The sequence below is a fragment of the Triticum urartu genome, chromosome 6A, assembly GCF_056163025.1.
Source record: "Triticum urartu cultivar PI428250 chromosome 6A, HENAU_Tu73, whole genome shotgun sequence".
In the NCBI taxonomy this organism is placed as follows: domain Eukaryota; kingdom Viridiplantae; phylum Streptophyta; class Magnoliopsida; order Poales; family Poaceae; genus Triticum; species Triticum urartu.
Genome location: NC_141878.1, coordinates 493,006,978 through 493,019,701, shown reverse-complemented (window position 1 = coordinate 493,019,701; position 12,724 = coordinate 493,006,978). Strand labels below are relative to the sequence as shown.

General features: G+C 49.3%; 1 protein-coding gene across 1 annotated transcript; it reads left to right on the top strand.

Annotated features, from left to right (window-relative positions):
* The first annotated feature begins 7,388 nt into the window (after nucleotides 1-7,388).
* LOC125514346 (thioredoxin reductase NTRB) lies at nucleotides 7,389-10,346 on the top strand. The gene is made up of 2 exons (XM_048679654.2): nucleotides 7,389-8,409; nucleotides 10,007-10,346. The coding sequence occupies exons 1-2, from the start codon at nucleotides 7,482-7,484 to the stop codon at nucleotides 10,075-10,077; spliced, it is 999 nt and encodes a 332-aa protein (XP_048535611.1). The 5' UTR covers nucleotides 7,389-7,481; the 3' UTR covers nucleotides 10,078-10,346.
* The last annotated feature ends 2,378 nt before the right edge of the window (nucleotides 10,347-12,724 follow it).

Sequence of the window (12,724 nt, the reverse complement as noted above, 5' to 3'; positions counted from 1 at the left end):
GAGCTGAAAGCCGAACAGGCTGCTCACTGCCGAAGCAAGAAGGAAATGGCCGAGATGGCCGTGAAGCTGAAGAACGCTGCTGACCGTTGCAAGCTTCTTGAAAAAGAAGATCGGGCGGAACAAACGGACCTAAAGAAGGCTGTTGCCGATGCCAAGGATGCTCGCTTTGCGATGAGAGCTATGAAGGAGGAGCTGCGTCAGGCCAGAGAGATCGCGGCTGGAAAGCCCTTTATGCTGCGGAGAAAGTTCTGTGATCCTAAACATGCTCCGTTAGACCAGATGTGGAGTATGGCGGACACCTATCTGGATTTAGCAGCGAGTGCCGCGGATGCGGCCGAACACTTCCGAGATCAAGAAGATCGCGAAGTGGAAAATCTCTTCTGGTCGCAGTTCCACAATCCAGAGCGTCCACTGTCATTAGCCGATCGTTTGGCCGAATGGGCCGAGCTAAATAGGTTGTCCGGACTCGCCATGAAGTATGTCATGAGTCATCTATGGCCAGAGAGGCCAGAGCCGAAAAGTTATTTCAACTTGGTGCAGCAGTTCCTTGGTGCGGCGCCGCATATCAATGCGATGAAGAGGTCAGCATGCATAGAGGGTGCGCGAATGGCTCTTGCCCGTGTCAAGACATACTGGGCGGAAATGGAAGCCACTGTCGTTGCATCCCCCGACTCGGATGGAAGCCGAGTACCTGCCGAGCACTATTTTCAGGAAGTTCTGCAAGGCGCTCATTTAATAGAGACGCAGTGCTCGAAGGATACTATATTCGAATAGCATATATTATTGTAAAACAATATTTTGATAAATTGTAGAAGCTTTTTATACTTGTGTCTGTAAGTATTATGATACCTCCTGTGCGGCCGTTTAACATATATGTATATATAATCTGAAAGATGGCAGTCGTCGGCTTCAGCCCCCACGCACATAATGCGGGGGTGTTCACAGAAGGCACATTTTCACACTTGATCCAACGTCTTGGTCCTACAAGGGAGGTGATAGCGCAGCGAACTAGGCAATCGGACTATGATGCTTTATCACTTTCACTTAGCCATAGGAGTTTGACAGTGAGGCTACTTATATAGCCCCTGGTGGCGCCTGCGCTCGCCCGTACTCGGGGCGCGTATGTGCCTGGCCGGGAAAAGGCCCTTCGTTAATGCGGAGGAATCCTAAAGATTCTGGTAAGTCATCGAGTGGTTGACCAGTCTCACGCTTTATCATGACAGTCAGTTTTCGGCTTTCTCTACTGAGGTGCTCGCCTGGCCGAATCGGGGCACAATCGCAGTAGTTCTCCTGGTGCCGCCTTAGCCGATAGAGCAGAACGTAAGGCAGCAAAACACAGGAGCCGGGCAAACCCAACATTTGACCAAAGACATGATTCGGAGCTGATGCATATAAGGCCAAACTCGCGACGCCGAACACTCCCTAAGGTATTCGGTCTTTATGAGGGCGGGCGGGATAACGCCCTTAGTAATAAGCCCCTAGTGTCCAGGTACACGCAAAACTATGACGTGGCCACATGCCAAAACGCCAGCCTCCTCCTTGGTTATACCAAGAAACCAGGGGATGTGTATCAACAAGAGACAGTAAAAAAGGTTTACGCAGGGTCTTAATCTAAAAAGAATCCTTGGAACGGGTCCCTGCTGCATGTCTGCGCCTGTGTCTCCGTTGTGCCGTATCCTGGACGGGCATAGCACGGTGGTCATCTGTAAAAAGAGAGGAACTTAGTTGAAGAAAGATCATGCCGAACATAAGTTATACTAAATAAACAAAGTATAAATCGAAATGGGTAAAATTGAGCTTTATTGTCTCTTGTTTTATATGCGCGGAACCCCTAGTACAGGGGTATACGGCTATTAAGCCTTTATCAATTGTATGTTTATGCCGGACTCGTCTAGCCGTGTCCGTGGTCTTGACGACCTATTTAGGTGCTTTGGCTGGTGAAGCCGCTTTATTGTGGGGCTGTCAAGGCGGCCGCACTGTCTTCCGCGCGAGAGGAACACTCAATGTTTTCCCTTTAATGAGATGATGCCTCGTGGACCGGGCATCTTAAGCGTAAGAGATGCATAATGCGGTATTGCGTTAAAGCGGGCGAAAGCTTCGCGTCCCAGCAGTGCTTGATAGCTACTTGCGAATGGGGCGATGTGGAAAGTTAGCTGTTCGCGGCGGAAGTTATCGGGGGAGCCGAACATAACTTCTAGCCGGAGAGAACCCATACAGCGGGCATCCGGGCCTGGCGTTACCCCTTGAAAGGAGGTTTCGCTATGGAGAATTTTTGTTTGGTCTATCCCCATGTTGCGGATTGTGTCCTGGTATAACAGGTTGAGACCACTGCCGCCGTCCATCAGGACATTTGTAAAGTGGAGTCCGCCGATTATTGGATCTAATACCAAGGCAGTCCAGCCTGCATTCCGGAAACTTCTAGAGTAATCCTGATGGTTGAAGGTGATCGGTTTTAACAACCATTGGTGAGACTCCTTTGGGATAGGCCGTATGGCGCGTATCTCTGGTGGCGCCGTTCTGTTCGTCACGTGAAGTAAGTTTACTGTTTTAACTTCTTGTGGGAAATCCTTTTGTTTCCTGGTGCTCTGCTTGTGGGGTTCATCATCGTCCTCACTTGGTGTGTCGAGCCCCTTATGTTCGGCGTTGAGTTTGCCGGCTTGCTTGAAAACCCAACAATCTCTGTGGGTATGGTTCGCAGGCTTCCTAGGAGTACTGTGTATTTGACATATCTTGTCCAAGATTTTGTTTAAGTTGGATAGCTCGTCCCTATTATCCTTGAGGGGCGGCTTTCTCTGATTCTGCCGCGAGCTTTTGAATCCGGCATTGACCGCCGTGCTCTTTGGGCTGTTTCCCTTATTTCGGCACTGGTCCTTGCTGCGTCGGGGTTTTCCGTTTCCATCCCTAACTTCGGATGTACTTGGGTTGCTGGTGCTACATCTTGCCAACCAACTGTCCTCTCCTGCGCAAAAGCGGGTCATGAGGCTTGTTAATGCAGTCATTTTTCTTGGCTTTTCTTGGCCGAGGTGTTTGGTGAGCCATTTGTCTCGAACGTTATGCTTAAAAGCTGCTAGGGCTTCGGCGTCCGGACAGTCGACTATCTGATTCTTTTTAGTAAGAAATCTGTTCCAGAATTTCTGGGCTGACTCTCCGGGCTGTTGAGTTATGTGACTGAGATCGTCTGCATCCGGAGGGCGGACATAGGTCCCTTGAAAATTTGCCCGAAAAGCATCCTCAAGCTCTTCCCAACTTCCAATGGTGTTTTCGAGAAGGCTTTTCAGCCAATGCCGGGCTGGCCCTTTAAGCTTGAGGGGTAAGTATTTTATGGCGTGGAGGTCATCTACTCTGGCCATGTGTATGTGGAGGATATAATCCTCGATCCAGACCCTAGGGTTTGTTGTTCCGTCGTACGCCTCTATGTTTACGGGCTTGAATCCCTCTAGAAATTCATGGTCCAGCACCTCATCAGTGAAACATAGGGGGTGTGCGGCACCCCTGTATTTGGGTGTGCCGTGATGTTCGGATATTTGTTTTGTTGCATTGCTTACTAGAGCTTGCTTTCTTGGCCCGTAGATAGATCTGGCTGGGCCGTCTTTTTGATGCGGATCCTTTGGTGGATCACGTGCCGGCTTGTGTGCGGCGCCGCTTGCCGCTCCATGCTGGCCATGCGATCGTCTATCCGACCGGATGGCTTTCCTATTTTTTGACCGCGGGGGCTCTAAGGCCTCCTCGTCAAATTCAGGCAGTAGCTTTCGCTTTGGATAGCTTTTTGTGCGGCGACTGCCGCCATATTTGTCTGTGGTGTTGCGTACTTTGCTCCATCTGATTCTGAGTGCATCTTCCGCAGTTTTAAGCTTCCGCTTCTGCTTTTTCAGGCTATGCGCAGTGGCGACGAGCCTTTTGTGGAGGTTCTTCTGCTCCATGAGTTTATCCGGCGTAAGGTCGTCCGGACTGTTGTTTTCACTGGGGACGGGGTGTTCGGTTTGTTTATCTGAGTTGCCCTGTTCGGACGCTTGCTCGAAGGCATGTTCGTCGTCCGTCGGCTCGTCCTGCTCTATGGTTGGGTCTGTATGGCTGCTGGCTCTGTCGAGGCGGGGCTTGGAGCGGCGCTTACGTCGCCGCTTTGATTGCTTTTCGAGTGGACGATCCCTCGTTGCATCCCTGTGTTCCTCGTTGTCGCTTCCTTTGGGTGTGTCCACCATGTATACATCATGAGATGAGGTGTCTGTCCAGTGCCTTATAGGCGTTGGTTCATGTTTATCTCCTACATCGTCGTCCATACCGTCGATGTCTTCGGAGTCGAAGTCGAGCACGTCGTTTAAATTATCGACAGTGGCTACGAAGTGGGTGGTGGGTGGGCATCGAATTTCTTCGTCGTCCACATCCCAATCCTGTCGGTCATAGTCCGGCCAGGGCTCTCCTGACAAAAAGAGAGACCTGAGTGAATTCAGAATGTCGTCGAAGGGTGAGTGTTGAAAGATGTCTGCGACAGTGAACTCCATGATCGGTGCCCAATCGGATTCGATCGGTAGGGGCGGGGAGGGCTCGGAGTCCGGAGAGGAGTCCAACACCTTGGAGTCACGGGCTTCGCAGAGGACAAGGCTGGTATTCGGCTTGATCGCCGTAGAGATTGCAGCCCCCGAGGCGGTGTCTAACCACCCATCCTTGATTGGTGTGATCGGCTCCGAGCTAGGGGTCAGAGCAGACACAGATGCGGCCTCCAGGGCACTGTTCGGCGGTAGAGCTAAATCGTGCCCATCGTGACAGTGCGGCGCGCTCGGCTGTGGCTCGAATCTGTCGAAGGTCAAGTCTCCGCGGAAGTCGGCCATGTAGTTCAAACTTCCAAATCTGACCTGATGGCCAAGGGCGTAGCTTTCGATCTGCTCCAGATGACCAAGCGAATTGGCCCGCAGTGCAAAGCCGCCGAATACGAAGATCTTTCCGGGGAGAAAAGTCTCACCCTGGATCGCATCGCTGTTGATGATCGGAGAATCCATCGGGCCTAAAAGTGACGACACAGAGGAACTCTCAATGAAAGCACCAATGTCGGTGTCAAAACCGGCGGATCTCGGGTAGGGGGTCCCGAACTGTGCGTCTAGGCCGGATGGTAACAGGAGGCAGGGGACACGATGTTTTACCCAGGTTCGGGCCCTCTTGATGGAGGTAAAACCCTACGTCCTGCTTGATTAATATTGATGATATGGGTAGTACAAGAGTAGATCTACCACGAGATCGGAGAGGCTAAACCCTAGAAGCTAGCCTATGGTATGATTGTTGTTCGTCCTATGGACTAAAACCCTCCGGTTTATATAGACACCGGAGAGGGCTAGGGTTACACAGAGTCGGTTACAATGGTAGGAGATCTACATATCCGTATCGCCAAGCTTGCCTTCCACGTCAAGGAAAGTCCCTTCCGGACACGGGACAAAGTCTTCAATCTTGTATCTTCATAGTCCAGGAGTCCGGCCGAAGGTATAGTCCGGCTATCCGGACACCCCCTAATCCAGGACTCCCTCACACTCCTTGCTAGAGTATAGACTAGAGATGAGACTAGATGCGATGCAATATCGAATTCGTCAGGCCGAAGAAGAAAGAAGTGCGCAAGCTCGAGATGTCAATAAAGAGAATCAATAACGGAAATATAGAGAAAATATTAATCCAACTAGTGGGAGCGGTATGGAAGTTGTATATCTATAAAGTGTCCAATTGTGATTCTTGTTTTCTTTGATTTCGTTCCCGTAGCGAAGAATTGGTGAATTATGTACTTCAATGTATCAAAATATCGTTCGATGAAATAAAGATGCAACAGAACTTGCTTCAGCGGCCGAAAATTAAATGCATATGAAAAAAATTACTATGTTATATTTAGGGAATCGGCTGGGTCCGGCCAAAACTTAATGTGGTAAATGTACTCCGCTAAGGTTTACTCGGCCGGATCCTCTTCTAGTTTTTAGGGGATCAGCTAGAGTTGGCCTTATAGCCCAATCTCACGATTTGTCTTCAAAGTAGTCACTTTTTTTTTACAAAAAGGATTCGGATACACTATATCGTAGAAGTTCATTATAAATACAGAACTATTCAAACATAATACAAATTATATTGAAAGCTCTATATCGCCGGAAGATCACCACCGCTACCAAAACAAGCTGTGATGCACCATTGTTTCTACTCCGCTACTGGAGCCGGTCTAACCTTGTCAACGACAATTTTATTGAACCGCATTTTTCTCAACCTTCAACCACTAGTATCTCTTCTATGATTTTGCTGGCTACACTGCGCAAATGGCACTCTCTATTTTTATGTTGGAGTGATTACACACTACAAGTCTACAACTTTACTCTTTTCTCATTTAATAAATGCCATATTCCCACTCTGAACGTGCTCATACGAATAAAATGCTCCTACGTGTGTTCATAGGATCGAATGTTTCTGCGTGTATGTAAATATTTGCATTATAGCACTCCTTAAACATATCCTATCTCTTTCTCCTCCAAGAAAGAAAGCTAGGGTTCGTGCCTCTCGCCGGCGCCGGCGCAGGTCTGCCTCCTCTCTGGTGGCCCTAGGGCCACGGAGGCGCGGTAGATTCTGGCAAGGGCCGGCGGGAGGGCTCCGTTTTTGGTCTTTTTTTTTCAATCCTGTTAGGGTTTTTGTTCTGCTCAGGAAGACGAGACGGCGGCAGCTCCCTGAAGATGGAATAAAGGTCTCCCTGCCTAACCCCCGTTCCGGCGGTACGTCTAGCATCGTTGGTGGGCGTGTGGAGATGTGTCTCCGGCAGATATATCTTTGGTGGATTTGCTCGGATCTCATCGTTGTTCGTCTATACGTTTGTGTGTCTTCGGTTTGGATTATTCCAATCTACGTTATTCTTCATTGGCAGCGGTTGTTGGGATGCTGGTCCTATGGGACCTTAGCACGACCACTTCCCGATTGTCTACTATAACAAGTTGTGCCCGATTCCGGCGATGGAGGGGCGATGACGGTGACGCGTCTTCGGCTCGCTTCAGTGCTTGTAGTCGTCGCTAGGTGGTCTACGGATCTGGATGTAATTTTTATTCCTGGTGTTGCCATGATTGAAGATAAATAGATTGGAGTTTTCCCGCAAGAAAAAGTAAATATTTGCATTTATACTCGTTTCTCAAAAACAAACTATGTGTTGTTCTATACGGCAATTTTAAGAACAGCTACTCGCATATATAGAACCATGGAAAAATTTCTGTAGTGTGAATCACAGGAAATGCTTCTTGCAACAACAGAAAAAAGTCATAGAAACTGCAACGCAGTTCTTCACAGATCAGTCACGAAACGAGGGCTATCACGATTGCTGGTCTAACCGTCTCACTGCGGTCATTGATTGGCCGGCTGGCTCACACGGAGTACTAGTAAAATTCATTGACCTACGACACGAGTAGTCATTTCAATCCCCCCGAAACCCTGAACCGCAGCCGCCGCCGCCGCCGCCGCCCTCGCAGCCAAGCCGAGCAGCCATGGAGGGATCCGCCGCCGCGGCGCCGCTCCGCACGCGCGTGTGCATCATCGGCAGCGGCCCGGCCGCGCACACGGCGGCCATCTACGCGGCCCGCGCGGAGCTCAAGCCCGTGCTCTTCGAGGGCTGGATGGCCAACGACATCGCCGCGGGGGGCCAGCTCACCACCACCACCGACGTCGAGAACTTCCCGGGCTTCCCCACCGGCATCATGGGCATCGACCTCATGGACAACTGCCGCGCCCAGTCCGCCCGCTTCGGCACCAACATCCTCTCCGAGACCGTCACCGAGGTCGACTTCTCCGCCCGCCCCTTCCGCGTCACCTCCGACTCCACCACCGTCCTCGCCGACACCGTCGTCGTCGCCACGGGCGCCGTCGCGCGCCGCCTCCACTTCCCCGGGTCCGAAACCTACTGGAACCGCGGCATCTCCGCCTGCGCCGTCTGCGACGGCGCCGCGCCCATCTTCCGGAACAAGCCCATCGCCGTCATCGGCGGCGGCGACTCTGCCATGGAGGAGGGAAACTTCCTCACCAAGTACGGATCCCAAGTGTACATCATCCACCGGCGCAACACCTTCCGCGCCTCCAAGATTATGCAGGCCAGGGCGCTCTCCAATCCTAAGATCCAGGTTGTCTGGGACTCCGAGGTCGTCGAGGCCTACGGCGGCGCAGGCGGTGGCCCATTAGCTGGCGTCAAGGTCAAGAACTTGGTGACTGGTGAGGTCTCTGACCTTAAGGTGTCCGGGCTCTTCTTCGCCATCGGGCATGAGCCGGCCACCAAGTTTCTCAATGGGCAGCTTGAGCTCCATGCCGATGGGTATGTGGCCACCAAGCCGGGCTCTACACATACCAGTGTGGAGGGGGTCTTTGCTGCTGGAGATGTGCAGGATAAGAAGTATCGTCAGGCCATTACTGCCGCTGGATCAGGTATTACTATAGCACTATGTGAATTGATTGTATAAGTGTTGCTAGTGATCAATTTGTATGCATATGGTAATCTATAATTAGTAACTATATATATTCATATGCTTAGCGATCAATTGCTTCTTTGAACTAGTCTTTATAGTGACAATAGAATGTGGTGTTTGAGCTTTGGAAAGAAACGAGTAGTTCGCTACATTCTGGGATGTGTTGGACTATTGGTGCCCAAACCTGCTGACAATTAGGGACAAGCAAGGGAAATGGGAATCAGTTTCCTTTTTTCATAAGAGTAACCTTGGTAGCAGGGCTCCATTACTTTACAGTAACAGAATAAACCATGGGTCTAACAGCGAAAAAAAAGCAGAAAATATGTACCAGGACGAATGAAAACTTACAGGTTTTGCCGCCTGCCTGGCTTATCAAACCAAGGTTCAAACTGCATGAACATCTATTACAACACCCATCAGGGCTGCAAAACATGGGTGCTCTTGCCACACCCTCAGGAGTTGCAGTTGAACTGCAGTCGGGCTTGATTCTGATTAGCCCCTGATCCTTCTCACGTTGCTTCAGCACATACCCCTGCAGGCGTGCTGCTCCAGCCAGCAAAGTCTCTCCTTCAGCTCCAGATTGTAAACATGCCCATTCTAGGACAGGGCACATGTAATATCATTTCAATAGGGTTTTCATTAGTTCCCCCTCAAAGCATGCCCTGTTCCGCAGGTTCTGCAGTGTCCATCACAAATGATCCGACTAGTCTCCAATCATAGCTGACCAGGGAATTATTGAACTGGGTGTAATTTCCCCGTCGTGCCATTTCGAAGCTCCCCATTGGGGATACAAGGGAACTATTCATGTAATTAGTTTCAGGTGCTTAAAACTTGTGGTAACAAACTAGGGTGTGCCCTCTATTTAGGTTAGAAGATCCCCTTTCAGGCTATACACTTGTGTCTCACTCTAAAATTCCTGAGAGGGACTGCAGAATGTTATGGTCATCTCACGGTATTAGCACTCAATCAATCAAGTTAACGCTGTTGTGTTAATATAGTAAGGTTTTGTTCCAAAAGTATTTGTTAGTTAGCCTAGGATTCTCAGGTTTGTGATGTAATTAAACTTTTGTAGCACTGGTAATGTATGCCCTGAATAATACCCATATACAGAAAGTTTTTCCTTAAAATATCATAGATGCTCCTTTGCTAAGTATTGGATCTGCCACCTGAGTTTTTGTGTAATCATATTTGTCACTGGAAACACATGTTACTAATGCTATGCATCACTTCCAATGGCCAATGGTGGGCAGAAAACCAGCACCCTTGCTGTGGAACTCATCTGTTTGGTACAGGGTTTCCTTGTCTAACTAGGAATTTGTGTTTTAGCCAGATTCTCATGTTGGTCGGTCCATCTTAACATGTTACTATTGGTTGTATAAGTTGAACCCATCTTTCTCATGTCAATAGGTTTAGATGTGTTATCCAAGAAAGATTTATTCTTGCAATATAATCCTCTGCCTGGTGCCTGATGACACCATTTATTGGGAATTGACCTTTAGTGGCTCCTGCTGAGCATATAATTCTGCGTCAAACAACTAACTCGCCGATATATACAGGGTGCATGGCTGCTTTGGACGCGGAGCACTATCTGCAGGAGGTGGGTGCACAGGAGGGCAAGTCTGATTGACTATCTCTTGGTGAAGCGACGACCATCAGCTCACCGAAAGCCGCACTCTGAGCTTGATGAAGTTGGTTGTCCAGTTTCATTATGCTGCTTAGCAGCACCGTATTATTATTCTCCGTCATTAGGAGGCCCTAGATCAACTGGAAATGATTCATATTTACCACTGGTGGAACTCAAACTGATTCCTATGTATCATTGGCGAAATCACATTATTATTCTGAGATATCTATCTGTATTACTCCACCAGGTATGTATGCTATTATATTTTTCTACATGTTTGGAGCACCGTGTATTCTGAAAACATGTCTGGTTTTTTTTTTTTGACATTTCAAAAACATGTCTGGTCTTTGTTTTTTTAGGGAAATATCTGGTCTTTGTTGGCTCATGGTGCTATATGTTTCTTCAGAACTAAAGGGTCCTCTCGGCCTAGTTTTATTTTACTAAATAAAGCCTAAGCCATAAACATCGTTAATTACTACTCCCTCCGTTCACAAATATAAGATGTTCTAACTTCTTTTCTGAATCGGATGTATATAGACATGTTTTAGTTTATTGAAGTATATCCAAAACATCTTATCTTTGTGAATAGAGGGAGTAGGCAGTAACAGAGAAATATTTGGGGATGCCTTCTGATATCGGCTCATCCAAAAACGGCGCCTTCAAAGTACATAAGATAGATTATGGAAAACAAGTTCAAGGGTGGAAAGCATGGAGAATTTTGCAATCGTCCTCTTATCTTGCATGCACAAGTTGGTTCTCACCATTCTCAAGTGTGGAGAGCTATATTGGAGGGGAGGGATGTTTTAGTTAAAGACCTTATTTGTAGAATTGGTAATGAGTTATCCACTGAGATTTGGAACCACAATTGGTTGCCACTGAAAGAACTCACGCGACCAATTGTTTCTTTGGCAGCAGATCCCCCACATTTGGTCAGATCTTATTGATGGAACAAGCGTTGCATGGAAAATTGACGTTATGCAGGCTACTTACCTTCCAATTGATGCTCACCATATTTGTAGACTTTTGGTCGTGGAATTTTGAGCGGTCTGGAGTTTTGTTTCACTGCTCCGGTTATCACATGATGGTAAGCACCAAGTGGCGTCACAAAGATTGGCAGGAAGCCTGGAAGCGAGAACACGATCTTCAAACGCTTCATATGATGGAGAAACTTGGAAATCACTTTGGAACACTTATGTCCCGGAAAAACTGAGATTCTTCCAGTGGCGCCTAGCTTTGCATTCTTTACCTACGAATGATGTGCGTCGGCATGGTAAAATGGCCAGTTCGGGTGCATGTTCTATATGTGGGGCTTAGGATTCGTGGAAACACTCTCTGGTGGAATGTAAATCATGGGTTCATGGTCAAAATAATAATTGACAAAGCAACCTACCTTTAAAGGGATCACCATGAATGGAGCACCTAAATCCATTAAACATGCATCTCTTGAATATGGACGTACACTTGGGCATGAAAGGAACAAAGCATGTGCATTCTCAACCAGCAAGATCTGGACGACTACACTCCAACACAAGAAGATCAGGGAGTGACTTCAGTTTCATGAATAGTTCCCTCCGTCCCCCTCCTCCTCCCACTCCCCCCCCCCCCCCCCCCCCGGTTGTCGCAGGCAGGCGCCTTGGGTGATGTCGGTGGCGGTGCAGCTCGGCAGGTTGTAGTCTGGCGACCGGAGAGGCGGTGAGGCTGCTCCTTGCCGGCGGGTGGCCTGTGGGCCTGGTATGCTCTTGCTGTTGCGTTTGGTCGGTTACCATCATTGACGGTGGAGGTCGGGCCCTCCTGCAACGTCGACGATGTTGCTGCCCCTAGTCCCGACTCTTCTTCGCCGTGGAGGCCCCACTTCTCGGTGCTGTGGTGAGACAACATGGGTGGCTTCAAGACTGTGTTGGCGCAGGGTGGTGGGCGATATTTGTGGAGTGCTCTGGAGCGCCTGGGGTGATGGTTGGGATCGAGAGAAATCCCTGTCGGCCTGTTCGACACCGACGCGTTGGCGCCTGAGGGTACCACTAGACCTTCCTAGAGGGCGTCGGGGGCTACCCTTCCTTTCTCATCGCCGCGTACCCGGGGAAACCCTTGGCAGCAGCGTTGTCATCGTCGCGTCCCTTCTTGGGAGGTGTTGATTGGTATCGGAGTCCCGACAATACATTTAATGGGTCAGCTATCACAACATTAAGGAGTTTGGAAGCTGTATGGTGGTATGCAGATCTTTGTCAAGACCTGTAACATCCTCTTACAACCAAACCCAGGGCCCCTCGACGACAAGGCGAGGGGAATCGACTCTTGGGAACGACCACATCTGATAACGACCTTTCCAACCGATCCCTCCCCAAAGGGAGCCAGGCCACAACACCCCACTTTAATGCCCGGCTGGGGAGGATCAGGGAGAGGGAGAGGATCGGGATGAGGAAGGGAGAGGTTAGGTGAGAGGAGGCAATAGAGGGGAGAGGATCAATTCACTTTGTTATTCATCATGAAACCTAACAGTGGCAACAACTTGATTAAGTAGTCCCACACACACACACGCCCAACACGGGCTCACTCATATTACATGGGCTTGGGCCCGGAGGCTCTCGGGCTATGGCCCAACTTGACTTGTAGCTGCACCATTCGTGCACTCGCTGTCCATTGCAGGTTCAGG